The sequence below is a fragment of the Stegastes partitus genome, unplaced genomic scaffold, assembly GCF_000690725.1.
Source record: "Stegastes partitus isolate 25-593 unplaced genomic scaffold, Stegastes_partitus-1.0.2 Scaffold48, whole genome shotgun sequence".
Classification (NCBI taxonomy): Eukaryota; Metazoa; Chordata; class Actinopteri; family Pomacentridae; genus Stegastes; species Stegastes partitus.
In genome coordinates, this window is record NW_007577779.1 from 905,501 (window position 1) to 933,491 (window position 27,991).

Below are 27,991 nucleotides of genomic sequence, written 5' to 3' on the forward strand. Positions count from 1 at the left end.
ACCATCCCTGTCGGTAGCTGCAGTCAGCTGTGTAACGTCAACCTCGTTTCTTTGTTCACATTTTACTCCGCAACTCGTCGCCGTTGACCGCTTCCAAGCATGTCTGACGGCGGGGGGACGGAGGAGAACTCTGGCACCATGGAGGTGTCGGCCGTTCAGACGGTCGCCGACACCTCCGTGCTGCAGAAGCACGTTCGGAAGCTGGTACCGTTGCTCTTGGAAGATGGCGGCGAGGCCCCGGCTTCACTGGAAACCGCCCTGGAGGAGAAGAGCGCCGTGGAACAGATGAGGAAATTCCTGGCCGATCCTCAAGTTCACACCATCCTGGTCGAGAGAAATGCTCTCAAAGGTACATGTAGAAAACAATGCAATGTTATATGAACACGTCACACCCGGTTACATTAAAATGAACGCAACGTCTCTGCAAATTAGCCTCTAAATTCACCACCAGCGAAATGGCTTTTAACCTAGTGTTAGTTAAGTTAATGTCCAGCTAGTTAACAGCATTAACAGAGCTAGCTATGTCCTTCCATTTAACTGTAACTAACCTGCGCCACACTGGGTGGGGAGGAGAAAACAAAACTAACCACAACACGATGCACTTCAGTGTACAGTAACTATCTGGCCGCAGTTATTCTGAAATATTGATGCGCTTACTTTATATAAATCCTTTGCATTTCTGTTTAGGTGCACTTTATTTATAAGGCACATTACAGCAACAGTACTTCATGCATGAGAATGAAACCTTTGTCATATCTGCAAGTCAGATTGTTTGCAGTCTCCAGGGCTTTTATCATGTGAACCAGCTTGTGTCAATGAACACATTATGTTAAGTTTCCTCCTGGAAAATCAAGCCTCAGCTTCTGAGCTTCATGCCTTTTTTATGAGTGCTGAATCATGATCCCTTGATACTGCACATGACCAGCCCCTCAGCCTGTAGGTTTCTGTTTCCCAGCCTGAGAGCCACTTCTCCAGCCTGTTCATGGTTTTGTGCTAAGTATACTGATGCTGCAATGCAGAGTGCCGTGTCTGCAGATGGATGTCTTATTCCAACAAGCCACAACCTCCGTCATCCTGTTGGTCCAGTATCCACAAATATACTCAGTCTTGTCTTTCATCCAAATAATTTATTTTTGTCTTTAGCAGCAGTCTGACTTTATTAGCCATGAGCATTTAACCCTTACTACGTAGTGCAACTTTCTAGATAATATTAAGACATTGTGAAAAAACAATTACACAAGCTGCCATATGGTGCACATCTAAACTTTGCATGATGTACATAAGCCAGAAATTTGCTATTGTATTATGATTGCGTGGACATTGACAAGGTAGTGATTTGCCACTTTTTACTTCTTTGGGGTGAATTTTAACAAGTATGCCAAAGCTGTACACTCATCAAAGGATGGTCTGTTTACTTGTTCTTCACACAGAGGATGTTGGAGATGAGGGAGAAGAGGAGAAGGAGTGCATCACTTATAACATCAGCATTGACATACACTATGGGATCAAGTCCAACAGGTAAATAATGCATCAGATGCCCCAAATAGAGGTCTCCTTTTCAGCTGCTTAGTAGAATTTGATTTTATGAGAGAACCTGAAGAAAATACCTCCTACTATTGGCAGAATCTGAATTTTTAAAGATAGTTTAGTAACTTCTATTTAACATTTTCTCCCATTCAGCTTGGCTTTAATCAAGAGGACAGGTGTCATTGATGCAGACAAGCCCATATCAACCCAAGTCCGAGTGCTGACACTGAGTGAGGATTCTCCCTACGAGACGCTCCACTCTTTCATCAGCAATGCTGTGGCTCCCTTTTTCAAGTCCTACATCCGCGAGTCTGGCAAGGCAGATAGGTAATCTTCTTATACATCTTATTTTTCAAAACCTCATAATTAATAAGCTGGGTCATAGACTTGGTGCTGAACAGTAAATGTAATGGAAGAAAAATGTGTCGGTTCTAAATCTGTTCTAAAACATGCTCTGTCATGACCTTCTAGAGATGGGGATAAAATGGCTCCCTCTGTTGAGAAAAAGATTGCTGAGCTGGAGATGGGCCTTCTCCACCTGCAGCAGAACATTGAGATTCCTGAGATCAGCCTGCTCATCCACCCCATCATTTCAAACATTGCCAAGCAGTTGAATGAGCGTGGAGAGAAGCCCAAGGTGACTGACTTTGGCGACAAAGTGGAGGACCCAACCTTCCTCAACCAACTGCAGTCTGGTGTTAACCGCTGGATCAGGGAGATCCAGAAAGTAAGTGACACATCTGTTTTCGATTTAGACAGAAAGTACAGCAATGACAAAATGCAGCCTATGGAAAAAATCTTTTCTGTCTCATCAGTGGCACTGGGTTTATTATTTCTGTCACTTTCCCACCCAGGTGACAAAGCTGGATCGTGACCCAGCCTCGGGGACAGCTCTGCAGGAGATCAGTTTCTGGTTGAATCTGGAGCGAGCCCTCAACAGGATCCAAGAGAAGAGAGAGAGCCCCGAGGTTCTGCTCACACTGGACATCCTCAAACATGGCAAACGTTTCCATGCTACTGTCAGCTTTGACACAGACACTGGTGAGTGAAAACCTGTCAGAACTAAACTATTTTTACTGTTTGAATTGACAATAGTTTCATTAAAGTACTGAAATGTGTTTAAAAGTTGGTTCTTCCTCTAATTCTTGCAGGTCTGAAACAGGCAGTGGAAACGGTCAATGACTACAATCCTTTGATGAAAGACTTCCCTCTCAATGACCTGCTTTCTGCCTCTGAGCTTGATAAGATCCGCCAAGCCCTGATGGCCATATTTACTCACCTGAAAAAGATTAGGAATACCAAGTATCCCATCCAGAGAGCACTCCGTCTGGTAGAGGCCATCTCCAGAGACTTGAGCTCCCAGCTCCTCAAGGTGTTGGGTACCAGGAAGCTCATGCACGTTGCCTATGAGGAATTTGAAAAGGTTAGTGTCATAGGTTCTCTAGTATAAACTAAAGCCTGTTGGAATTTTTGCCTCTGAGGTGTGCACTTACTTTAGCTTCACAGAACATCATGTGTTCCTAAATTTTCATTAATCTTCTGTGTGCAGGTGATGGTGGCTTGCTTCGAAGTGTTCCAGACCTGGGAGGATGAGTATGAGAAACTGCAGGTGCTTCTGAGAGACATTGTGAAGAGAAAGAGAGAGGAGAACCTGAAGATGGTGTGGCGTCTGAGCCCTGCCCACAGGAAGCTCCAGTCTCGTCTGGACCACATGAGGCGTTTCAGAAGGCAGCATGAGCAGCTGAGGGCTGTCATCGTCCGTGTGCTGAGGCCTCAGGTAAAGTGCCTTCAGCATTTGTAATAGTTACATTTGACAGCATGTCTAGCTATTATTTACTTACTTATTCTACAATTCTTCTGTTTTTTTCTGGTGATTCCTTTCAGAAGAATTAGATTTTTGGTTTTGCTGCCACTTGTTTCAAAAATTCACTTTTTGTCTCCAGGTATCTGCAGTACCACAGCACGCCCCTGGAGAGACAGTTGAGCCTCAGGACATGAAGGTAGCGGGAGTCCTCTTTGATGCTGCTGATGCCAATGCTATTGAGGAGGTCAACCTGGCATATGAAAATGTCAAAGAGGTCGATGGCCTGGATGTGTCCAAGGAAGGCATGGAAGCCTGGGAAGCCGCCATGAAGCGCTATGATGAACGCATTGATCGCGTGGAGACCCGTATTACTGCTCGCCTCCGTGATCAGCTGGGAACCGCCAAGAATGCCAATGAGATGTTCCGCATCTTCTCCCGCTTCAATGCTCTCTTCGTGCGCCCCCACATCCGTGGTGCCATCAGGGAGTATCAGACACAGCTCATCCAGCGCGTGAAAGATGACATTGAGTCACTGCACGACAAGTTCAAAGTGCAGTATCCTCAAAGCCAGGCCTGTAAGATGAGCCATGTCCGCGACCTGCCACCTGTGTCTGGTTCCATCATATGGGCCAAGCAGATAGACCGTCAGCTGACTGCGTATATGAAGAGGGTGGAGGATGTTCTGGGAAAAGGCTGGGAGAACCATGTGGAGGGGCTGAAGCTGAAGCAGGATGGAGATAGCTTCAGGGCTAAACTCAATACTCAAGAGATTTTTGATGACTGGGCTCGCAAGGTATTGACGAGTGTAATTTTTACTGAACGTTTGTTTGGGGTTTTTTGTTGTAAATTACTATTTCTCAACATTTGCCTTTCTTTGTAAATCAGGTGCAGCAGCGTAACCTTGGTGTGTCTGGACGGATCTTCACCATTGAGAGTACTCGTGCCCGTGGAAGGACAGGAAACATGCTCAAGCTTAAAGTCAACTTCCTCCCAGAGATCATCACCTTGTCTAAAGAGGTCCGCAACCTCAAGTGGCTGAGCTTCCGTGTTCCATTGGCCATTGTCAACAAAGCCCACCAAGCCAATCAGCTGTACCCGTTTGCTATCTCTTTGATCGAGAGTGTGCGCACCTATGAGCGTACATGTGAGAAAGTAGAAGAGAGGTCCTCCATCTCGCTGCTGGTGGCTGGGCTCAAGAAAGAGGTTCAAGCTCTCGTCACTGAAGGCATCACTCTGGTCTGGGAGTCCTACAAGCTGGATCCCTATGTTCAGAGGCTGGCTGAGACAGTCTTCAACTTCCAGGAGAAGGTCAGAGAGTAGTAGTAGCTGTCACCACTCAGTAGTTAGATACATCCTGCGTAAATAGACTCCAAACTGTTATTTAAGACTTCAGTATTTACCCAATTGTTGCTGTTTCCAGGTGGATGACCTGTTGCTGATTGAGGAGAAAATAGATCTGGAGGTTCGCTCTCTGGACACTTGCATGTTCGACCACAAGACCTTCTCTGACATCCTCAACCGTGTCCAGAAAGCTGTGGATGACCTCAATCTGCATTCTTACTCCAACTTGCCCATCTGGGTCAACAAGCTTGACATCGAGGTTGGTACCATGAATTAGTTCCAACACATATAAATGTGTGACTGTTGACAGCCAAAATGGAAAAATTCTTCATGTCTGTATGGTAATAAAACCAATATTGTTGATGTTCTCTTAGATTGAACGTATCCTAGGAGTGCGACTTCAGGCTGGTCTTAAGGCCTGGACTCAGGTGCTCCGTGGCCAGGTGGAAGACAAAGCTGATGTGGACATGGACACCGAGGCTCCACAAGTCAGCCATAAACCTGGAGGGGAGCCCAAGATCAAGGTAACCGCTGTGTTGCCTTGTTACACGTTTTTAAACATACCATACCATTACAAACCTTGGGTAAACCTTTCATATCTGAACACAGCTGACTATTTTATTTGTTTATTCCCAGAATGTCATCCATGAGCTGAGGATTACCAACCAGGTGATCTACTTGAATCCACCAATTGAAGACTGTCGCTACAAACTCTACCAGGAGATGTTTGCTTGGAAGATGGTCATCCTTTCTCTTCCCAGGATTCAGAGCCAGAGATACCAGGTAGAACCTTAAAACAGTTGGAAAATACCTGTGGTATTTAAACATGTGGATGCCGATTGCTGGTAATATAAAATCTTTATACATAGTGTTGTTTGGTCATCTTTTAGCTCAGACATGCCATTTGGATGTTGTGTAGTACAGCTTTTATCTAAGCCTGTCTGTCCTGCCTCGTTAGGTGGGTGTCCACTACGAGCTTTCAGAGGAGGAGAAGTTCTACCGTAATGCTCTGACCAGGATGCCAGATGGTCCTGCAGCCTTAGAGGAGGCCTACAATGCAGTGGAAGACATTGTCAATGAAGTGGAGCAGTACGTTAAGGTAAGAGTGATCTTGTTTTGACATCAGACATTTTACTGCTGATTGAAAAAAATCATGACAATTGACGACTCTGTTTTTATACCCCTGTTTTATTTACTGTATTTAGCTTATAGCACCATCATTATTTAGATGTAAATGATCATATATATTTATGATTATTCCAATTGTATTCATTGACCTTCTCTTTGTTTCCCATGTCCAGGTGTGGCTGCAGTACCAGTGCTTGTGGGACATGCAAGCTGAAAACATCTACAACCGTCTTGGTGAAGATCTCACTAAGTGGCAGGCCCTGCTGGTCCAGATCCGTAAAGCACGTGGGACCTTTGACAACGCCGAAACTCGGAAAGAGTTTGGACCTGTGGTCATCGACTACGGCAAGGTAATAATGACTGACAGTTCTCGGTGTTAAAATTGTTACCTAATACTGTGCTGTAATAAATATAAAATTCTTATACTGTTTTGTTTTTGGTCATTATTTTTAGGGCAGCAGTAGAACTCTTTGTGATACATGTTTGTATTTGCCCTTGATTACAGGTCCAGTCTAAAGTAAACCTGAAGTATGACTCCTGGCACAAAGAGGTCCTCAGCAAGTTTGGCCAGATGCTAGGCCAGAACATGCAGGACTTCCATGCCCAGATCTCCAAGGTAATGTACAGTTTGAAAGATGTGTTGCTTAACCTACCTGGTTACAGTGATATCTGACAGACACTGATATGATAATAATTCTTCAAAATTGCTTTTATCACTTATACACATGTCCTATTTCTCATCAGTCCCGTCAAGATCTTGAACAACATTCTGTGGACACGGCAAGCACCTCAGATGCTGTCAACTTCATAACGTATGTCCAGACCCTGAAGCGCAAGATTAAGCAGTTTGAGAAAAACGTTGATGTAAGTATTTTAAAATTCTATATGCTCTGCCTTACTATTGTATCACTGATTGTTGTAATCAGATTTGCTCTCCTCTTTACCGTAGTTGTTCCGCAACGGACAGCGTTTGCTGGAGAAGCAAAGGTTCCAGTTCCCTCCTTCTTGGCTCTACATTGACAACATTGAAGGTGAATGGGGTGCATTCAGCGACATAATGAAGCGCAAGGACACTGCTATCCAGCAGCAAGTGGCCAACCTGCAGATGAAGATTGTCCAAGAGGACAAAGCAGTAGAAAACCGCACCACTGACTTGCTCAATGACTGGGAGAAGACCAAACCAGTCGCTGTAAGAAATTTTGAGTCATCTTATTAAATTTGAAATAAAGGACAATCACACCTAAATGTAATTCATAATTTTTTGATGCTTACTTCCGTAATAACTTACTTCCAAGATGACAGCAAATTAAGAAATCTAGCTCATACACTGTTCCATTAGGGTAACCTGCGTCCAGAGGAGGCCCTCCAGTCTCTGACTATCTATGAAGGCAACTTTGGCCGTCTAAAGGTTGAAAGGGAGAAGTGTGCCCGTGCCAAAGAGGCCCTGGAGCTCACTGATACTGGTCTGCTCAGTGGTAGTGAAGAGAGGGTGCAGGTAAGGCCTACAAATATTTACAGAAATGTTTTTCAAGTTAACAGTTAACAACAAAATACATATCAAACATAGGTTAGACACTAGGTGGAATATGATTTATGTTTGCCCTTCTACATCTATATTCCATCTCCTACAAATACCTTTTTGTACATATTTACAGACTAAAACAGTAATTTTGAAAAGATGCCTTTCTTTTGAATCATTTCTGTCTTTGTGGCCTTGTGTCTTTGTAGGTGGCCTTGGAGGAGCTCCATGACCTGAAAGAGGTGTGGTCTGAGCTGTCAAAGGTCTGGGAGCAGATCGACCAGATGAAAGAGCAGCCATGGGTTTCTGTACAGCCTCGCAAGGTATCAAAAGCACAGTAATCTGTTAGATGTCATTTCCATCATTATGAGTCATACCGTACTTGTTAGATTCTGCAAAAAATCGAACTTCTTGAACTTTGTATTTGTAGCTTCGTCAGAGTCTGGATGCTCTTCTGAACCAACTGAAGAACTTCCAAGCAAGGCTGAGACAGTATGCTTCCTACGAGTATGTCCAGAGGCTGCTTAAAGGATACTTAAAGGTCAGGAAACTAGTTTTCCACACCAATTTCAAATTGTGACTCACAAGAACAATATAATGCATTTTAAATTCTCTGTCCTTTTTTTTTTTTCTTTTCTCTAGGTTAACATGTTGGTGATTGAGCTCAAATCAGAGGCTCTGAAAGACCGTCACTGGAAGCAGCTGATGAAGCGCTTGCATGTGAACTGGGTCCTGTCAGAGCTGACTCTCGGACAGATCTGGGATGTGGATTTGCAGAAGAATGAGATGGTGGTGAAGGATGTTCTTCTTGTGGCTCAGGGAGAGATGGCTTTGGAGGAATTCCTTAAACAGGTAAAAAGGGAGAGTTCACAAGAGAGGAGCAACTTGTGTTTGTAACTGTAAGGCTTTGAAACTGAATGATTAGAATTTACTCTCTGGTTTGTAGTACTTGAGTAAAAATCATTTTGTTAATTCATTTTTTAAAAAATTAATTTATTATTTTGGTTTTCAGATCCGTGAAGTGTGGAACTCATACGAGCTCGACCTGGTGAACTACCAGAACAAGTGTCGTCTGATCAGAGGCTGGGATGACCTCTTCAACAAGGTCAAAGAACACATTAACAGTGTGTCTGCAATGAAGTTGTCTCCTTACTACAAGGTAAACAAAATTATACATTCTACTCATTAAGACAGTAGTTTCATATTTTTTAAATCTATCAGTTGTTCAGAACAGCATCAACCCCACGCTTGTCTTCCTTTTTTCTCCTAGGTGTTTGAGGAAGATGCTCTGAGCTGGGAAGACAAGCTGAATCGCATCATGGCTCTGTTCGATGTTTGGATTGATGTCCAGCGTCGCTGGGTCTACCTGGAAGGCATCTTCACAGGCAGTGCTGACATCAAACATCTGCTGCCTGTTGAAACCCAGAGATTCCAGAGGTAAATAGTGGAGCTTTATTTTAGCACGTTGAGATTTTATTGTAAATGTCAGCAATTATGCCAGCACTTGTGGGATAATTTTTGTAAATTAAACAAGCTAATTTCAAAAATTAATACTTTTGTATGTATTTGTACAGTCATGTTTATTCCCATTCACTACAGTAGCTATGTTTCTTGCTCTATCCTATCGTAATCTGTCTCTCTGTCTTTATTCCAGCATCAGCACAGAGTTCTTGGCACTGATGAAGAAGGTGACAAAGTCTCCCTTAGTGATGGATGTACTGAACATACAGGGAGTGCAGAGGTCCCTTGAGCGACTGGCTGACCTTCTGGGGAAAATCCAGAAAGCCCTTGGAGAATACCTGGAAAGAGAGAGATCTTCATTCCCCAGGTATGAAGATGATACAGCAAGCAGTTAGTGGAAATATACATTGCTAATATGCATTTATAGAATCAAATTTAGACATGAGTTATTATGTCAAACATTTACCTGATTCAAGCATTCATTTGAGCAATGCACCTGTTTGTTCCATCACTCTTGTTATGAACAGGTTCTACTTTGTGGGAGATGAGGATCTGCTTGAGATTATCGGCAACAGCAAGAATGTGGCCAAACTCCAGAAGCACTTCAAAAAGATGTTTGCTGGTGTCTCCAGCATCCTACTCAATGAGGACAACACTGAGGTGTTGGGAATCTCCTCACGTGAGGGTGAAGAGGTTCTCTACAAGACACCGGTCTCCATCACACAGCACCCAAAGATCAATGAGTGGCTGACACTGGTAGAGAAGGAGATGAGAGTGACTCTGGCCAAGCTGCTGGCTGAGTCTGTCACAGAGGTCACAGGCTTCAACAAGGGTACCGCTGTCGACTTGAGCCAGTACATCGACTGGATCGATCGTTACCAGGTTGGGACTGATAGCGTTAATTCTATTGTCAATTCATTATACAACACTATTGTGGATGTGGAAATCTGGCATTTTGTTAATGTCACTTTCTCTCTGTCCTCGCTCCATAGGCTCAGCTAGTGGTCCTCTCAACCCAGATCGCCTGGTCAGAGAACATCGAGTCCGCATTGACCACCATCTCTGGTGGTGGAGACATGTCACCCATGCAGGGAGTGTTGTCAAACGTGGAGGCCACCCTCAACGTGTTGGCTGACACTGTGCTGATGGAGCAGCCTCCACTTCGCAGGAGGAAACTGGAACACCTGGTTAGAAGGAATTAAAAAAAAAAAAAAAAAATGCTTTTGAAAGACTGTTGTACGATAAAAACGTCTAACGTCCATCTTTCACTTCATTCTTAGATCACTGAGCTGGTGCACCAACGTGATGTGACTAGGACTCTGATCAAGAACAAGATCGACAACCCCAAGTCCTTTGAGTGGCTCAGCCAGATGCGCTTCTACTTTGACCCCAAGCAGACAGATGTCCTGCAACAGCTGTCCATTCAGATGGCTAATGCCAAGTTCAACTATGGCTTTGAGTACTTGGGCGTCCAGGACAAGCTTGTCCAGACCCCGCTGACAGACCGTTGCTATCTCACCATGACCCAGGCTCTGGAGGCTCGTCTTGGAGGATCACCATTTGGTAAGGAAGTTAAATGGGATTTTTTTGTTTTTTTTTCAAGAAATACAGAATTTTGTCTTAAAGAAAATCACTGAAAGATATTAAAACGATGACCTTCACTAAATTTGTCCTCCATCTAGGTCCTGCTGGCACGGGAAAGACTGAGTCAGTGAAGGCTCTTGGTCACCAGCTCGGTCGCTTTGTCCTGGTCTTCAACTGTGATGAGACATTTGACTTCCAGGTACTTAACCGGATTCATATTGTGAAGCTATTTTGTTACCTAGATACTAACATATCATAACACACAAACCCTGCTTTTTCTTTTATTGATTGTTAATGTACAATTGTTCTTTGTAAATTTCCTCTTCCTTAGGCCATGGGTCGTATCTTCGTGGGTCTGTGCCAGGTAGGAGCATGGGGCTGCTTTGACGAGTTCAACCGTCTGGAGGAGAGAATGCTGTCTGCTGTCTCCCAGCAGGTTCAGTACATCCAGGTGGCCCTGAGGGAGCACAGCAACCCCAACAGAGACAGGAGTATGTATAACATGTGTGGGAGTTCACATGTCCTAATATGTAAAAAGACAGACTTTTAATTCAAATGTCCAGATTCAAACCCTTGTAACAACAAAGCATTCGCTGCTTTATAAAACTCTTAAGCAATAAATCATCACCAACTACACATTATGAATTGTGGAATTAAAACAAATTTTCTTTAGAGTAAAATATAAAGCTAAGAATACGTAAAAGTTGACACATTAACTGTTCAAATTATTTTCATTTTTCATCATAGTGTACATACATTTCAAGTAAAACACAACAAGTTGTAAACACTATTATATTCATCACCAGTTATTTATTGTACATGTGGCCTGCATTGTAAACAACCTATCATCTGTCCCTCCTCCAGGTGTGCCCGTCATGACAGAGCTCCTGAACAAACAGGTGAAGGTGAGCCCCGACATGGCCATCTTCATCACCATGAACCCTGGATATGCTGGCCGTTCCAACCTGCCTGACAATCTGAAGAAGCTGTTCCGTAGCTTGGCCATGACGAAGCCTGACCGCCAGCTCATCGCACAGGTCATGCTCTACTCTCAAGGTTTCCGAACAGCTGAAATCCTCGCCAAGAAGATTGTACCCTTCTTTAAGTATGTACTCTGTTTGTGTTTAGGATTTTAAGTAATTGTGAGGATTTTGAGAAGTTCTTCTCTGATTTATTCTCTTGCCTCATCTTCAGACTTTGCGATGAGCAACTGTCATCCCAGAGCCATTATGACTTCGGTCTTCGAGCGCTCAAGAGTGTGCTCATCAGTGCTGGCAATGTCAAGCGTGAGCGCATCCAGAGGATCAAAAGGGAGAAGCTTGAGCGTGGAGAGGATGTTGACGAGAATGACATCGCAGAAAACCTTCCTGAACAGGAGGTATAAAAACTATAGACATTTAGACTTGGAAGTCAAGTTTCATTATTTGTTTAGTGCTAAGTTTTTGCAGCTTTAGCATTTTTTTTTAATGGGTGTTTTGTGTTCCATTTACTTTACTTTAGATCCTGATCCAGAGTGTGTGTGAGACTATGGTTCCCAAGCTGGTGGCAGAGGACATCCCTCTGCTGTTCAGCCTGCTGTCAGACGTCTTCCCTGGTGTTCAGTACCACCGTGGAGAGATGACTGCTCTGAGAGAGGAGCTGAAGAAGGTCTGTGCAGAGATGTACCTCACCTATGGAGATGGTGACGATGTTGGCAGCATGTGGGTGGAGAAGGTATGAAGCTACATAGAGTTGGTATACCTCTAATCAGTGCGCCAAGAAATAGTGTTGGAACCTTGTCATTTAACTTTGTCCTTCAACCTCTTCCAGGTGCTGCAGCTGTACCAGATCACACAGATCAACCACGGTCTGATGATGGTGGGTCCTTCAGGAAGTGGAAAGACCATGGCGTGGAGGGTGCTGCTCAAGGCCTTGGAGAGGCTGGAGGGTGTCGAAGGTGTGGCCCACATTATCGACCCCAAGGCCATCAGTAAGGACCACCTGTATGGAACCCTGGACCCCAACACCCGTGAATGGACGGATGGCTTGTTCACACACATCCTCAGGAAGTGAGTACACTTTATTAAGAATTATGCATTTTAAAGACCTCTTGCAAAGTAGGAAATTATTTAAGTACAACTTTTAAAAAATATATCTTTCTGCCTGGCTTTCAATTTTAGAATTATTGACAACGTTCGAGGTGAACTGCAAAAGCGCCAGTGGATCATATTCGATGGTGACGTAGACCCAGAGTGGGTTGAAAATCTTAACTCAGTCCTAGACGACAATAAGCTGCTCACCCTGCCAAATGGAGAGCGTCTCAGTTTACCACCAAATGTAAGAGCACCACACATTAAACACAGCTGTCTGTTTTTGTTTTATTCCAGTCTGAGCTGCTGGAGGCATGTTTGTAGTTACCACAAGGTTTTATCTTTCTTTCCAGGTGCGTGTGATGTTTGAAGTACAGGACTTGAAGTATGCCACCCTCGCTACTGTGTCCCGCTGTGGTATGGTCTGGTTCAGTGAGGATGTCCTCAGCACTGACATGATCTTCAACAACTTCCTGGCTCGCATTCGCAGCATCCCATTGGATGAGGGAGAAGATGAAGCTCAGCGCAAGAGGAAAGGCATTGAGGATGAAGATGAGGCTGCTTCACCAATGCTGCAGGTAATTAGGGCAGAAAACACGAAAAAGTACAAAAATTGTCAATCATTTATTCTTTACTAATGGTCTGCTGTGTGCTTTCATCTAGATCCAGAGAGATGCTGCAGCGATCCTGCAGCCGTATTTCACTTCCACAGGCCTCGTGATCAAGGCCTTAGAGCATGCCTCAAAGATGGAGCACATCATGGACTTCACCCGTCTGCGTTGTTTGGGTTCACTGTGCTCAATGTTACACCAGGCCTGCCGTAATGTGGCTCTCTACAACAACAACCACCCTGACTTTCCCATGCCCATCGATCAGCTGGAGAGATACATGCAGGTAATCTTCTACCCTCTGCTCTTCATACAATTAAGACACATACACAATTTTTGGCAACATCAACTTAATCACTGCCAAAATAGATGCATTTTCTGAAAACTGATAAATCACTGTATTTCTCTACAGAGGTATTTGATCTACGCCGTCCTCTGGTCCTTCTCTGGTGATGGTCGGTTGAAGATGAGGGCCGAGCTTGGTGAATACATCCGTCGCATCACCACTGTCCCCCTTCCCTCTGCTCCCAATGTCCCCATCATCGACTATGAGGTACAGCCTCATTTTATTAAAAGATACAGTTCTGATTCTTTGTATCTACAGTCTCTGAAAGAGACAACTTCACTCTTGTGTTTTCAGAATAATCATTATGTTGCCCTGTTTATGTTTAGGTGTGCATCTCTGGTGAATGGCAGTCCTGGCAGGGCAAGGTGCCTCAGATTGAAGTCGAGACCCATAAGGTGGCATCCCCGGATGTTGTGGTTCCGACCCTGGACACTGTCCGTCATGAGGCTTTGCTTTACACATGGCTGGCAGAACACAAACCATTGGTGCTGTGTGGACCCCCTGGCTCTGGAAAGACTATGACCTTGTTCAGCGCCCTCAGGGCTTTGCCTGATATGGAGGTGAGAGACTGGACTGGAGGAATTTTGACACTGATTATCAATCTTTAAAAGTTTATCCAATCAGTTGTGAACTGACTGAAACTGATTTGTTACCCTTTTGCACCAGCATTGAATTTTACAGTGTCAAGCATGTCTGATATTTTAAGCACTGCTGTGGGTATGCCTATGGATAAACTGATTAATATCAGAAAGATTTTGCTTAAATGTTAATTTCTTCTGTTTTCTGCCAGGTTGTTGGTCTGAACTTTTCCAGTGCCACCACCCCAGAACTGCTGCTGAAGACCTTTGACCACTACTGTGAGTACCGTCGTACCCCTAACGGTGTGGTCCTCGCCCCTGTGCAGCTGGGCAAGTGGTTGGTGTTGTTCTGTGACGAGATCAATCTGCCAGATATGGACAAGTACGGCACACAGAGAGTCATCTCTTTCCTCAGACAGGTATGGTACATTGTTGGCAAACAGACACGACCTTGGGTGGGCTTCCTTGTTACTTTCTATAACAAGACTGTTTTATATTTTAAAATGTACAAAGTAAAATCATGGCTGTATGAAATGTTTGCAGATGGTGGAACATGGAGGTTTCTACCGCACCTCAGACCAGACCTGGGTGAAACTGGAGAGGATCCAGTTTGTTGGAGCCTGTAATCCTCCCACTGACCCTGGCAGAAAGCCTCTTACACACAGGTACAGCACTCAGACTTTACACCTGGTTAGAGAGCTCTTTTGCTGTCATCTTTGCACAGCGCACCGGGATGCTTCTGCTTTAGGTGCTCGTTCATTGCAGTGGTACTGCTGTGATAAGCCATTTGTATATTGCAGAGCGTACGTGTCACAGTATGGTTGGGTCTTAGGTTAAAATATTCCCACACTTTAGAAAAGCGTGGCCAAGTTTTTTCGCTGCAGGTTCTCATCCATCCATGTTGTTTTTTACCGCGAGCAGCCATAATGTGTCTGCATACACTCCCGCTACTGTGCAACCTCGACTTATCGACCGCGACCCACTGACGCACGTTTTATGCGTCGACGTATTTTCATAATCGATAACGTCGATTATGTAGACAAATCGCCCCAGACCTACACAAAATAAATGGAAAAACAAAACCAAGTACCTGACAAGTCCTAATAATGTCCTTTGTGCTCTTTCCAGATTCCTGCGTCATGTCCCTGTGGTGTATGTGGATTATCCTGGTCCAGCCTCTCTCACCCAGATTTATGGTACCTTCAACCGTGCCATGCTTCGTCTTATCCCATCTCTTCGAACCTATGCTGAACCTCTTACAGCTGCTATGGTTGAGTTCTACACCATGTCTCAGGTGAAAGAGATGATGAAATATTGATATAAAATAAATGTTTTGTTGAATATCACATTATTACTAATGTGATTGTGTAACTAATTTCAATCCCTCTTTCCACTCCAGGAGCGGTTCACCCAGGATACACAACCTCACTACATCTACTCTCCCAGAGAGATGACCCGCTGGGTGAGGGGCATCTTTGAGGCCCTGCGACCTCTTGAGACTCTGCCTGTGGAGGGGCTCATCCGTATCTGGGCCCATGAGGCTCTCCGTCTCTTCCAGGATAGGTGGGTACTAGTGTCTGTGACACCAAGCGTAATTACTGACAATGCAGACTGTGTGATGGAATTGTTTGACAAATCACATTATTAAGACTAATCATAATGTTGTTTTTTCCAGGCTGGTCGGTGATGAGGAGAGAAGGTGGACTGATGAAAACATTGACATGGTCGCTCTCAAACACTTCCCCAACATTGATAAGGAGAAGGCTCTCAACAGGCCTATCCTCTACAGCAACTGGCTCTCCAAGGTAAATTACGCATATGATGACCATTCTGTTATTTCTGTTTCTGTAATATTCCTCAAAGTGCAGAATTTACTTCAAGTCATTTTCATTTTGACTGAATTTTTTTGTTTTTGTGAATGCAGGACTACATCCCAGTAGAACAGGAGGAACTGAGGGACTATGTAAAGGCCCGTCTGAAGGTCTTCTATGAGGAGGAGCTGGACGTCCCTCTGGTGCTCTTTAACGAGGTGCTGGATCACGTCCTCAGAATTGACCGGTTAGTGATTCCTTTCTGAGTTTGTTTTTTTTTTCTCTGTGCTGCTCTTTGATTCTTAGAATTTCACATTTAAAATATTTGTTTTGGAGTAAAATTTCAAATGTCCATATCTTTCTTTAGAATCTTCCGCCAGCCTCAGGGCCATCTCCTGCTAATTGGAGTGAGTGGAGCAGGAAAAACCACACTCTCTCGCTTTGTAGCCTGGATGAATGGACTAAGTGTCTACCAGATAAAGGTTGGTACAGTAAATATTAAGTCTGGACTTAGACTTAAAGTCATACATTTGCTTGTCTGTATATTGATTTGTATGTGTGTGTGTGTGTGTGTGTGTTTTCAGGTACACAGGAAATACACTGGAGAGGACTTTGATGAAGACCTCCGTACAGTGCTGCGCCGCTCAGGATGCAAGAACGAGAAGATCGCCTTCATCATGGATGAATCCAATGTGTTGGATTCTGGTTTCCTTGAGAGAATGAACACACTGCTGGCCAATGGAGAGGTAACTTGCAACCATCAAAGTTTATTGTATGGCACCATTTACACATTTTCGGTGCCCTCTACTCAACAAAGTCACAAAGGCTTTAGTTTTCTGAGATAATAAATATGCTTTTGTGTGATTACACAACTTTCTTGTTCTTGTTATGATAATGTTACCCTGGCCTCTGTAGGTTCCTGGGCTGTTTGAGGGAGACGAGTATGCCACCCTGATGACTCAGTGTAAGGAAGGAGCCCAGAAAGAGGGTCTGATGCTCGACACTCACGAGGAGCTGTACAAGTGGTTCACCAGCCAGGTTATCAGAAACCTCCACGTGGTTTTCACCATGAACCCCTCATCAGAAGGCCTGAAGGACAGGGCTGCCACATCTCCTGCCCTCTTCAACAGGTAATAGTCATAGTGAATGAATGTATTGCATTTGAGAAACAGGAAACTGCATTGAAAGATAAGAGTTTCTGTGCTCACTGAAAACTCTCCTGTGTGTCAGGTGCGTGTTGAACTGGTTTGGCGACTGGTCCACAGAGGCCCTTTACCAGGTGGGTAAGGAGTTCACCAGCAAGATGGATCTGGAGAAGCCCAACTACAAGGTGCCAGACTACATGCCCATCGTCTATGACAAACTGCCTCAGCCACCATCTCACCGTGAGGCTATTGTCAATGGCTGTGTGTTTGTACATCAGACACTTCACCAGGTATGAATGTCTCCGAGTTTGCTTTAGTGGTTTGTAAGATAATTGTATAGATGTTTTTTACAGAAATTGCACACATATTTACTTTGTTTAGAAGTGAAGTGAATACATGTAACGTGTTTATGCATACTTCATATACTTTAAATAATAACTGATATAAAATCCTTACAGGCTAACAATCGCCTGGCCAAGCGTGGTGGTCACACCATGGCCATTACTCCTCGCCACTACCTCGACTTCATCAACCAATATGCCAACCTGTTCAATGAGAAACGCAGTGAGCTGGAGGAACAGCAGATGCACCTCAACGTTGGTCTCCGCAAGATCAAGGAGACTGTCGATCAGGTAAAGTTCATTTACATCGTGCATTTCTTTACATCATCTAAAAATCCTCAAAACTCACCAAGGATAGTTCCCCAAAATGCGTGTCCTTATTGTATTCATGCTTCTTTGTCAAGGTGGAGGAACTTCGTCGTGACCTGAGAATCAAGAGCCAGGAGTTGGAGGCCAAGAATGCCGCCGCCAACGACAAGCTGAAGAAAATGGTCAAAGACCAGCAGGAGGCTGAGAAGAAAAAGGTACACAAGCAGGAATTTAACACTAATAAAAACAAGAAGATTACTTTTCTGTGATCTCGATAGCCACGACTCCTTCAGCCTGCATTAGACAGGTCATTTGGGTTTAATGGTACATTAGACCAGACTCTTATAGTGTTACCACTGTGATTCCAGGTGATGAGCCAAGAGATCCAGGAGGCTGTGTACAAGCAGCAGGAGGTGATCAAAGACAAGCAGCTGAGAGTCAAACAGGACTTGGACCAAGTGGAGCCAGCTGTGATTGAGGCTCAGAATGGTACAGCGTTCATTTGTTGTCATAAAACAACATTGTTTGTGTGTGATGCAGTGGAATTTTTCAGACTTCTGTTTGTATGCACAGAGCTTCCAGTTAACGGCCTGATTTCTGCTTACACCTTCCCTTCATCACTGTCCCTTTCCTTGTCATAATCCTCATCCTTGTTCACCTAATGTTGATAGCTGTTAAGTCCATTAAGAAGCAGCACCTGGTGGAGGTGCGTTCCATGGCCAATCCACCGGCAGCTGTGAAGCTGGCCCTGGAGTCCATTTGCTTGCTCCTGGGAGAGAGCACCACTGACTGGAAGCAGATCCGGTCCATCATCATGAGGGAGAACTTCATCCCTACCATTGTTAACTTCTCTGCTGAAGAGATCAGGTGAAATAAGAGAGAATTTGTTTCGCAGTTATTCACTGTCTGTGTGTGTGTGTCTCTCTCTCTCTCTCTCTCTCTGTTTTTTTTTGCTCTTCCCCCACTTCTTGCCCTAAACACTCCTCTTCTCTCCCCTCCTCTTACTGTGTCTTTATTTAAAACACATTCCTCCTACTACTTGACTAGCGGTGAGTTCTATTAAGCGGCAGCACCTAGTAGAAGTGCGGGCTATGACCAATCCCCCAGCTGCAGTCAAACTGGCCCTGGAGTCTATCTGCCTTATGCTGGGCGAGGAGACCAATGACTGGAAAAAAATCAGACAAGTTATTATCAGGGATAATTTCATCACCAGCATAGTCAACTTTTCCTCTGAGGAAATGAGGTACCAGTGTCAGAGTGTCTGTTTTGTCTCCATATAATGAAAGCACAAATTGTACAAATTATATCATTGAATCAGAAGAAGTGTCACCTGTGATTTGTGCTTGATTTTAATTCAATGTTTAAAAAACAAACAAAAAAAGGGTTGATTTGGAATCACAGAATGAGCTGTTGTCATGACTGCCATAGTTGTTTGTGGTCGTTGTTGTGATTATTACAGTCAAGTTGACAGAAATTGTACCCCATCCAAACCCCAAACAAGATTTTAACAATCGTGTTAGTATCCCACAAAATCCTATTTCCTTTCTGCTGATTTACAATCATTCATCCACATTTCATATTGAAGTACTTGACTGTATACATTGCTGCTGTATTCCATCTTATTGGACTATTTCGACTTTATCCAGTGACTCCATCCGTGAGAAAATGAAGAAGAACTACCTCTCCAACCCAAGCTACAACTATGACCAAGTCAACAGGGCATCTCTGGCCTGTGGACCGATGGTAAAATGGGCCATTGCTCAGGTACAGAAGCCGAAACAACATGAAAATAAGAATAACAATTTGGTAAAAAAAAAAAAAAAAAAGTTCATGTAATACAAACCATGTTTTACTGCTCCTATAGCTTAACTACGCTGACATGCTGAAACGTGTGGAGCCTCTGCGTAATGAACTGCAGAAGCTTGAGGATGATGCCACAGACAACAAGACAAAGGCGGAAGAGGTAGAGCAGATGATCAGAGACCTGGAGGCTAGCATTGCTCGCTACAAGGAGGAGTACGCTGTCCTCATCTCAGAGGCTCAGGCCATCAAGGCTGATCTAGCTGCAGTCGAGGCTAAGGTTGGTCGTCAAATCTGTGTCTGGTTTCGTTCATATTGGTCTCCTCAGGTCTGGTAGACACTGGTTTATTTATTTTGTTCTCTTTTTCCAGGTGAACCGCAGCACAGCCCTGCTCAAGAGTCTGTCAGCTGAAAGAGAACGTTGGGAGAAGACCAGTGAGACGTTCAAGAACCAGATGTCCACCATCGCAGGAGACTGTCTGCTCTCTGCAGCATTCATCACTTATGCTGGCTACTTTGAACAACAGATGAGACAGAACTTGTTCACTACATGGTCTCATCACCTACAGCAGGCCAACATTCAGGTATTTGAAGCTCTGATCAACACACTTATAAACCTCAGTCTCATTCATAATTTTAATACATATTTAATACAGTTGATTGGATTCTGTGATGTTGATGCAAGACATGAAAAATGCACCAAAGAACATATCTTTTGGTGATGAAGTATTAGTGTGTTTAGACTTTGACAAATGTATAGGTAGTGCATCACCACCAGATATATTGAGCATGTAATATGGTATTTTTGTTCTGCCTACTCTTCAAATGGTGTTTCAAAGCACAGGGGGTCCAAACATTTCTTACCATATGAAAACCATAGTTTAGCTTTTTTTTTTTTTTATGTATATATATATATTTTTCCATTTAACTTTCTGATGCCAAAAGACAATATTCTAAACTCTTCTGATCTGATTTTCTCCCCCAGTTCCGTACAGATATTGCCAGAACTGAGTACCTGTCTAATGCAGATGAGAGGCTGCGCTGGCAAGCCAACTCCCTCCCAGCTGATGACCTCTGTACTGAAAATGCCATCATGCTGAAGCGGTTCAACAGGTCAGTGTCTTTCTTTTTGGACATGAAACCCTAAGTAAGATGATTTAAGTACATTTTATGATGGGCTGAATTTAACTTTTTGCTCTATAATTTTACTATTTTAGATACCCACTAATAATCGATCCATCAGGCCAAGCCACAGAGTTCATAATGAATGAGTACAAAGACCGCAAGATCACCAGAACCAGCTTCCTGGATGACGCCTTCAGGAAGAATCTGGAGAGTGCACTGCGTTTTGGAAACCCACTGCTGGTCCAGGTAAGAGCAGCTACCTCACGCTGTCAACATATCATTGTTCTTGCTTTGTGATCAATGTCCAATGCCCTTATTTTCTACATTGACTTGTTGATTGATAGGTATTTATTCTCATTTTGTCTTTCTTCCTAAGGACGTGGAAAGCTATGATCCTATCCTAAACCCGGTGCTGAACAGAGAGGTCCGCAGGACTGGAGGTCGTGTCCTCATTACCCTCGGAGACCAGGACATTGATCTGTCTCCTTCCTTCGTCATCTTCCTCTCCACAAGAGACCCAACGGTAGGAGGGCTCTTTATTTTATTCATTATATAGTATTCTTTTATAGATACTTAAGATTATTTGGCATGATACTAATTTTAACAGGTAATGGTCAAATAACAAAATGCTAAAATGGAGCATTTAAAACAAAATGTACAAAGAAGATGATTTGTATTTTATGGTGTCTCTTGCAGGTCGAGTTCCCACCAGACTTGTGCTCTCGTGTCACATTTGTCAACTTCACTGTGACACGCAGCAGTCTTCAGAGCCAGTGTCTCAACGAGGTCCTAAAGGCTGAGAGACCTGACGTGGATGAGAAACGTTCCGACCTCCTCAAACTGCAGGGTAAGACAGAAACAGGCAGTTGCCCTAACATAATGACAAAGTATGTCGAAAAAGAGGTCAGTGAAATGATGATGACTCCCCTCGTGTCTCTTTCAGGTGAGTTCCAGCTGCGTCTTCGTCAGCTGGAAAAATCCCTGCTGCAGGCCCTCAATGAGGTCAAGGGTCGCATCCTTGATGACGACACCATCATCACCACACTGGAGAACTTGAAGAAGGAGGCAGCTGAGGTGACCAGGAAGGTGGAGGAGACGGATATCGTCATGGCTGAGGTGGAGGCAGTGTCACAACAATACCTGTCTCTGTCCTCTGCCTGCAGCAGCATCTACTTCACCATGGAGGCTCTCAACCAGGTCTGGAGACATCTCACTTGCTTGTTCACGCAGCACTTCTTTTTTTTTTTTTCTTACTTGCTTTATGCTAAGCTAAGAACTCTGAATTCTAAGTACCATGTGTTATTGGTTGCCTAATAACACATTTAAACATTAAGTCAACCATTTTTGTTTTGTGTCTCCTTTCAGATGCACTTCCTCTACCAGTACTCGCTTCACTTTTTCCTGGACACGTACCACACAGTGCTGTACGAGAACCCCAATCTCAAGAGCATTAGTGATCACTCACAGAGACTGGCTCTCATCACTAAGGACCTCTTCCAGGTTTGAACTACATCTTTATAAAAGGATGCACTTGTTTCTTTAGGATGAATGTAACAGACAAGTGCTTATGTCTGTTTTTTTTTTTATATATTATTAGGTGGCATTCAACAGAGTGGCAAGAGGTATGCTGCACCAGGACCACATTACCTTTGCCATGCTGCTGGCTAAGATCAGCCTCAAGGGCATGACCAGGTAATGTTACATCGATGAAATGCAGGCAGTCATGTTATATAAAAGACTTTTTCTTAGTGTCTCATAAATCTTTTCCATATCTCCAGTGAGCCGTCATATGATACAGAATTCCAGCACTTCTTGCGTGGTAAGGAGATTGTACTGACAGGAATGGCACTGCCCAAAGTGAAGGGTCTGACCACTGAACAGAGTGAAGCCATGGTCCGACTCAACCGCCTGCCAGCATTTAAAGACTTGGTGGAAAAAGTTGAGGCTGACGAGGTAGGGACTGACAAATGCTTTCCAACTGGTACAACCTGCACATGCAAAATCAGTGGATATTTTTATCACTTTGTTTTCTTTCTTACAGCAATTCTTCATGTGGATTGAGAGCAACACTCCAGAGCTGGCTGTTCCCTACCTATGGTCAGAGGAGAAGCAGTCCAGTGAGTATATTGACTTGTCAGATTTTGCAAATCATGCATGAACCATAAGGCCAAGCAAAATATCTACAGCACATGCATTGTTTGTATTTATGGTCTGCTCCGTGCTGACCTGTTGTTATTCCCCTTTCAGCCACCATTGGCCAGGCAGTGCACCAGCTGCTACTTATTCAGGCCTTCCGCCCTGACCGTATGCTGGCCATGTCGCACATTTTTGTTGCAAAGGTGTTGGGAGAGAGCTTCATGAACATCATCGAGCAGCCTCTTGACCTGGCTAACATTGTGGACAGCGAGGTAGTTTTAAAGAATTCTTCTTCAATATTTCCACTTCTAAAGGCCTCCCATTATCATTGTTATTGAGTATTTTGCTCACATTCCTCTTTCTTGTGTCTGCAGGTGAAGCCCAGCACTCCAGTGTTGATGTGCTCTGTACCAGGTTATGATGCCAGCGGGCTGGTCAGAGATCTGGCTGCTGAGCAGAACAAGCAAATCACCTCCATTTCTATTGGTAAGAATTATATAAATGTGTCATCCTTGGTTTAACCATCACATTGACCAGATCTTAGTTTTTTGTTAGGTTTTTTTAATCACTAAACCTTATTGAGGAGATTGTAAATGTTTGCGTACTTTCACTGCCTACAGGTTCCGCTGAGGGTTTCAATAAGGCTGACAGAGACATCAACACTGCTGTCAAGTCTGGCAGGTGAGTCATTTTTTTATGTACTTGTGAGAATGCACAGTTTGTTGTGTTTTGCAGCTATCTTGACTGTTTTTCGTCCTGTAGGTGGGTGATGTTGGAGAACGTCCACCTGGCCCCTGGATGGCTGATGCAGCTGGAGAAGAAGCTTCACTCTATGCAGCCTCATGCCAGCTTCAGGCTTTTCCTCACAATGGAAATCAACCCCAAGGTATACCACACCATTCATTACAATATTTCCAGTCTCTGAAAAATTTGATAATGAAGATTTAAGTGAATAAACTGTCACTATTGGGCCAAAAGTTCCTGTTTTTCCTCAGTGCTGTGTTGGCCTTACAGGTGCCAGTGAATCTGCTTCGTGCTGGTCGCATCTTTGTGTTCGAGCCGCCTCCTGGTGTCAAGGCCAACATGCTCAGGACCTTCAGCAGCATCCCTGTGGCTCGCATGTGCAAGGTGATCAAAGCATTCACAAACACACTTTAGAAGATTAGTAATTATTCCTCAAGGCTCTCTCCACATTTGGTATCTAAACTTTTTTGTCTCGATAGGCTCCCAACGAGCGTGCACGTCTCTACTTCCTGCTGGCTTGGTTCCATGCGGTCATCCAGGAGCGCCTGCGTTATGCACCACTCGGCTGGTCCAAGAAATATGAATTTGGAGAGTCTGATCTCCGCTCTGCTTGTGACACCGTCGACACCTGGCTGGATGACACTGCTAAGGTTGGAGATGATTACAACAGTCATGTACATAAGCACAAGAATGATTTGTATTTGAATTAACAGAAACGTATATTAGCAACCCACAATTCTGCACTGTTGTTAGCTTTACATATATCAAATTTATCAGATAATTTACCTTTAGCGGCTTGTTTTAAAAACTATAACCTCCTTGCCATGCTAAACCTTTACATACAAACACACACAGGGCCGTCAGAACATCGCACCAGACAAGATCCCCTGGGCGGCTCTGAAAACACTCATGGCCCAGTCCATCTATGGTGGCCGCATTGACAATGAGTTTGACCAGCGGCTGCTCATCACCTTCCTGGAACGCATATTCACCAAGGGAAGCTTTGACAGCGAGTTCAAACTGGCTCTCAAGGTGGACGGACACAAAGACATCAAGATGCCCGACGGCATTCGGTCAGTATTTGTTGGGTTTTAGCTTTTCCTTCTAAATGTTAAGATATTATCAGAATATTTTCTGATAACCTTTAACAGAAACATTTATTTTTCTGATTTTGATTACTTGCAGACGTGAGGAGTTCATGCACTGGGTGGAGATGCTTCCTGACACTCAGACTCCATCCTGGCTCGGGTTGCCTAGCAATGCTGAGAAGGTCTTGCTCACCACTCAGGGTATGTTGGTTGCAGCCGGTCGTCTTCATTATCTGGACTCTGGTGTTTTTCTACAGTTCCTGAACTGCAGATTTTCTTGACTCTTGTTCCATGTACAGTCCATCTGTTCTTATTTTTTACAGGCTGCATCATTAACCATCTCTCTCTCTGTTCTAGTGTCTTAACTCTTACTTTGACAGGGTGTCTTTGTGCAATGTGAGGTCAAGATCTTACATTTTTGCGTCTGCTTTGGGCAGAATACTGTGTGTGTGGTGGCAAAGAACTTATTACAGGTGTTCCCACGGCTAATCTCTCATCTTCCCATCGGTTTTCCTCACCTCACTACCAGTTAGTGTTCTGTGGTGTCACAACTAGCCCCTTGCAGCTTTGTATAACATAGCAATATAGTGCAGCCTAGCTGTAGTCATAGCCATCATACTTCCAAAGGTGCTCTGCCCAAAGGATGGGTGTGTGTCTCCTCACCCTCCAGCAGCTGTATTTCACAGCCATCATGTCGCTTTGCTAAGATACTCTCCCCGTCCCACCCTCAGATTTAGTTCTAAGTCAGCCACCCTCATCCATCTCCCTCAGATTCCCTTTCATATCCTCCTTCCCTGTTTTGTCTGATTGATCTTCACACCACCTCCAAAGTCCCTGCTGCTAAAGAATCCATCACAAGGTTCTCCCGCTACACTACCCATTTCCTTCATCCTCATTTCCACCCATTACTTTCTCCCTCAACTCCTGCCACCTTGCGTTGGTTGCGTTCATTTCATTGACAGATCCCGTCAGAGTCTGGCAGCTGTGTCGAATGCTACATTTAATGGAAATTTTGCCTGATGCCTTGTGTGTGTTTTGTCCTCCCAGTTGTCATCCTATTTTGTCTGTTTGGCACAATCCCTTTTTTAAAAAAAAAAAAGCAAACCCTTTATTAACACATCCTTGAGGTAAGCCGTTTGTTTCTTTGTTCCACGATTAATTTCTTCTTCCTCCCCCTACCTCCCACCATGGCCTTGTCTTCCACCTCCCTCCCTGCTCACACGCTCCCTCTGCCGGGCTGCGCAGGCACTGACATGATGGGTAAGATGCTGAAAATGCAGATGTTGGAGGATGAGGATGACCTTGCCTATGAGACGGAGAAGAAGGAGCGCACTTCTTCAACATCTGACACCCAGCCAGCCTGGATGAGGACCCTCCACACCACCGCCTGTAACTGGCTGCAGCTCATGCCACAAACAGTCAATCCACTCAAACGCACCGTGGAGAACATCAAGGTAATGGCAGAAAAAAAAGGGAAGGTGATAGCAAGCAGACTTCTTAAAACAAGCCTAAAATATCCTTGTTGCATTTATTACTGTCAGAAATTACTACATTGACAACTGATTAGTTGTGTTTTCATTTTTTTGTGCTTGACTGCTAAGGTAACCAGGTAAAATGAAAGAAATATAAAAGCACGGGCTTGAATTTCAGTGAATGAATATGTATTTGCTTTTGTCTGTGCATCTATCCAGCTTCTATATTTGCTTTAATGTCTTTTTTTTTTTTTTTTTTAATACAAACACCAGGACCCACTTTTCCGTTTCTTTGAGCGTGAGGTGAAGATGGGCGGCAAGATGCTTCAGGAAGTCCGTCAGGATCTGTCCGATGTGGTGCAAGTGTGCGAGGGCAAGAAGAAGCAGACCAACTACCTGCGCACGCTCATCAGTGACCTTGTTAAAGGTTTTTTACCCAGATTTGTTTATTTACTTTTATGAATTTAGCTCTTTTTTAAAATTTAGGTAAAGATGTTCAATAACAGATCATACTTTGAATATCTATTCAGTATCTATGGTATACACGTCTCTTTTTCTGCAGGAATCCTCCCTCGCAGCTGGTGTCGGTACACAGTCCCAGTCGCCATGACTGTGATCCAGTGGGTGGCAGACTTCAGTGAGCGTATCAAACAGCTGCAGCAGATCTCCCAGGGAGCTGCCAGCGGGGGTGCAAAAGAACTGAAGGTACCGTTTGTGTACAGAATCAAACAAGTCTGAAATAATATCATAACAGAGATGCATTAAATACTGTCACTTTCCTTTCTTTCACATTCCATAAATCTTCTTGTCTCCCCCTCTCCAGAACATCCATGTGTGCTTGGGCAGTCTGTTTGTGCCAGAGGCTTACATTACCGCCACCCGCCAGTACGTGGCACAGGCCAACAGCTGGTCCCTGGAAGAGCTGTGTCTGGAGGTCAATGTCACCACTGCACAGGGCGCTGCTCTGGACGCCTGCAGCTTCGGTATCAAAGGTCAGAAAAAACACACCTCATCTGCTGTAGTCAAGAAAAGGCACTGGGCAAAGTGCATAACAAGGTGGACTGTGGTAATACAACAATTTAGGTGGATGTGAGTTGGGCAAATGTTCTTAAGACATTCAGTTTATGGCATCAAGTGAAATGAGCCTCACTTGGTACTTACGGAGTCCTTTTGTTACTTTAAATAAATTTGTGGTCTAATATAGTGGAGACATAAAGTGAAGTTTTTAGGGGTTCTGAATCTAAACATGTGGTCTGTGCCTTCCAGGTCTGAAACTGCAGGGAGCTACTTGTGCCAACAACAAGCTGTCTCTGTCCACCTCCATCTCCACTGAGCTGCCTCTCACTCAGCTCCGCTGGATCAAACAAAGCAATGCAGAGAAGAGACACATGGTATTAACAACATATGGACATACAACACATCTTTATTTCCTTGTATTTAATCTGTACTTTCCAACAGTTTAGGGGAAAAGCTTTTGTCTTGCAGTCCTCGTCACCTTTCTTTTTTTTTTTTTTTCTCATTGCAGGTGACGCTACCTGTGTACCTGAACTTTACTCGATCTGACCTCATCTTCACTGTTGACTTTGACATCGCCACCAAGGAAGATCCTCATAGCTTCTATGAGCGTGGAGTTGCTGTCCTGTGCACCGAGTAAATGAAACAAGTCATTCCTGTAGACTAGAAAGTCTTGATTATTAATCCACACATAATCACTCACATTCATTAAAAGTAGTTGTAGACTGTTGCATTCCAATCTCAAACATAGGAACATTATGGAGCAGTAATGAGCATTTAACCATTGTTAGTGTTTTTGGAAAGTGTTTTGGAAGGTCAAGGGGATGTTGTCAGATGGTAAATGAAGAGAAAATGTCATTTGGAAAAGTAGAGTTGAAAGGAAAGTGTTTTAATGAAAGAGCCAGTATGTTTGTAGACTGAATAAAACTTGTTGGAATCAATTAACTGCCTTCAGTACAGCCTTCTTCTTCTAGTAAAAGTTTAATATGTGTCATTGGTGGTGTTTTCTGTTGTTTCTCTTGAAATGCCTCCACTTTCAGT

At 43.9% G+C, this 27,991-nt stretch overlaps 1 protein-coding gene across 1 annotated transcript; it reads left to right on the forward strand.

Moving 5' to 3' along the window:
* Window positions 1–11: 11 nt before the first annotated feature.
* dync1h1 (dynein, cytoplasmic 1, heavy chain 1) lies at window positions 12–27,942 on the forward strand. Its single transcript, XM_008306870.1, has 78 exons — window positions 12–349; window positions 1,431–1,518; window positions 1,681–1,854; window positions 1,999–2,254; window positions 2,382–2,568; window positions 2,679–2,950; window positions 3,077–3,304; window positions 3,471–4,124; window positions 4,217–4,639; window positions 4,752–4,931; window positions 5,047–5,196; window positions 5,309–5,455; window positions 5,631–5,771; window positions 5,974–6,150; window positions 6,306–6,416; window positions 6,545–6,664; window positions 6,750–6,989; window positions 7,140–7,295; window positions 7,529–7,642; window positions 7,750–7,860; window positions 7,962–8,171; window positions 8,332–8,478; window positions 8,590–8,756; window positions 8,974–9,147; window positions 9,308–9,662; window positions 9,773–9,967; window positions 10,061–10,343; window positions 10,463–10,563; window positions 10,696–10,855; window positions 11,229–11,469; window positions 11,559–11,742; window positions 11,865–12,077; window positions 12,174–12,412; window positions 12,524–12,680; window positions 12,787–13,011; window positions 13,097–13,327; window positions 13,454–13,594; window positions 13,714–13,947; window positions 14,178–14,384; window positions 14,509–14,630; window positions 15,094–15,259; window positions 15,365–15,528; window positions 15,641–15,770; window positions 15,890–16,023; window positions 16,144–16,258; window positions 16,361–16,522; window positions 16,692–16,906; window positions 17,007–17,211; window positions 17,380–17,553; window positions 17,667–17,786; window positions 17,940–18,060; window positions 18,243–18,438; window positions 19,218–19,335; window positions 19,436–19,651; window positions 19,743–19,955; window positions 20,357–20,484; window positions 20,589–20,742; window positions 20,873–21,019; window positions 21,193–21,343; window positions 21,440–21,693; window positions 21,862–21,996; window positions 22,094–22,188; window positions 22,275–22,449; window positions 22,538–22,613; window positions 22,744–22,904; window positions 23,007–23,118; window positions 23,253–23,313; window positions 23,395–23,518; window positions 23,647–23,760; window positions 23,856–24,026; window positions 24,232–24,449; window positions 24,562–24,665; window positions 25,710–25,918; window positions 26,210–26,363; window positions 26,499–26,641; window positions 26,760–26,928; window positions 27,203–27,327; window positions 27,462–27,942. The coding sequence occupies exons 1-78, from the start codon at window positions 100–102 to the stop codon at window positions 27,588–27,590; spliced, it is 13,923 nt and encodes a 4,640-aa protein (XP_008305092.1). The 5' UTR covers window positions 12–99; the 3' UTR covers window positions 27,591–27,942.
* The last annotated feature ends 49 nt before the right edge of the window (window positions 27,943–27,991 follow it).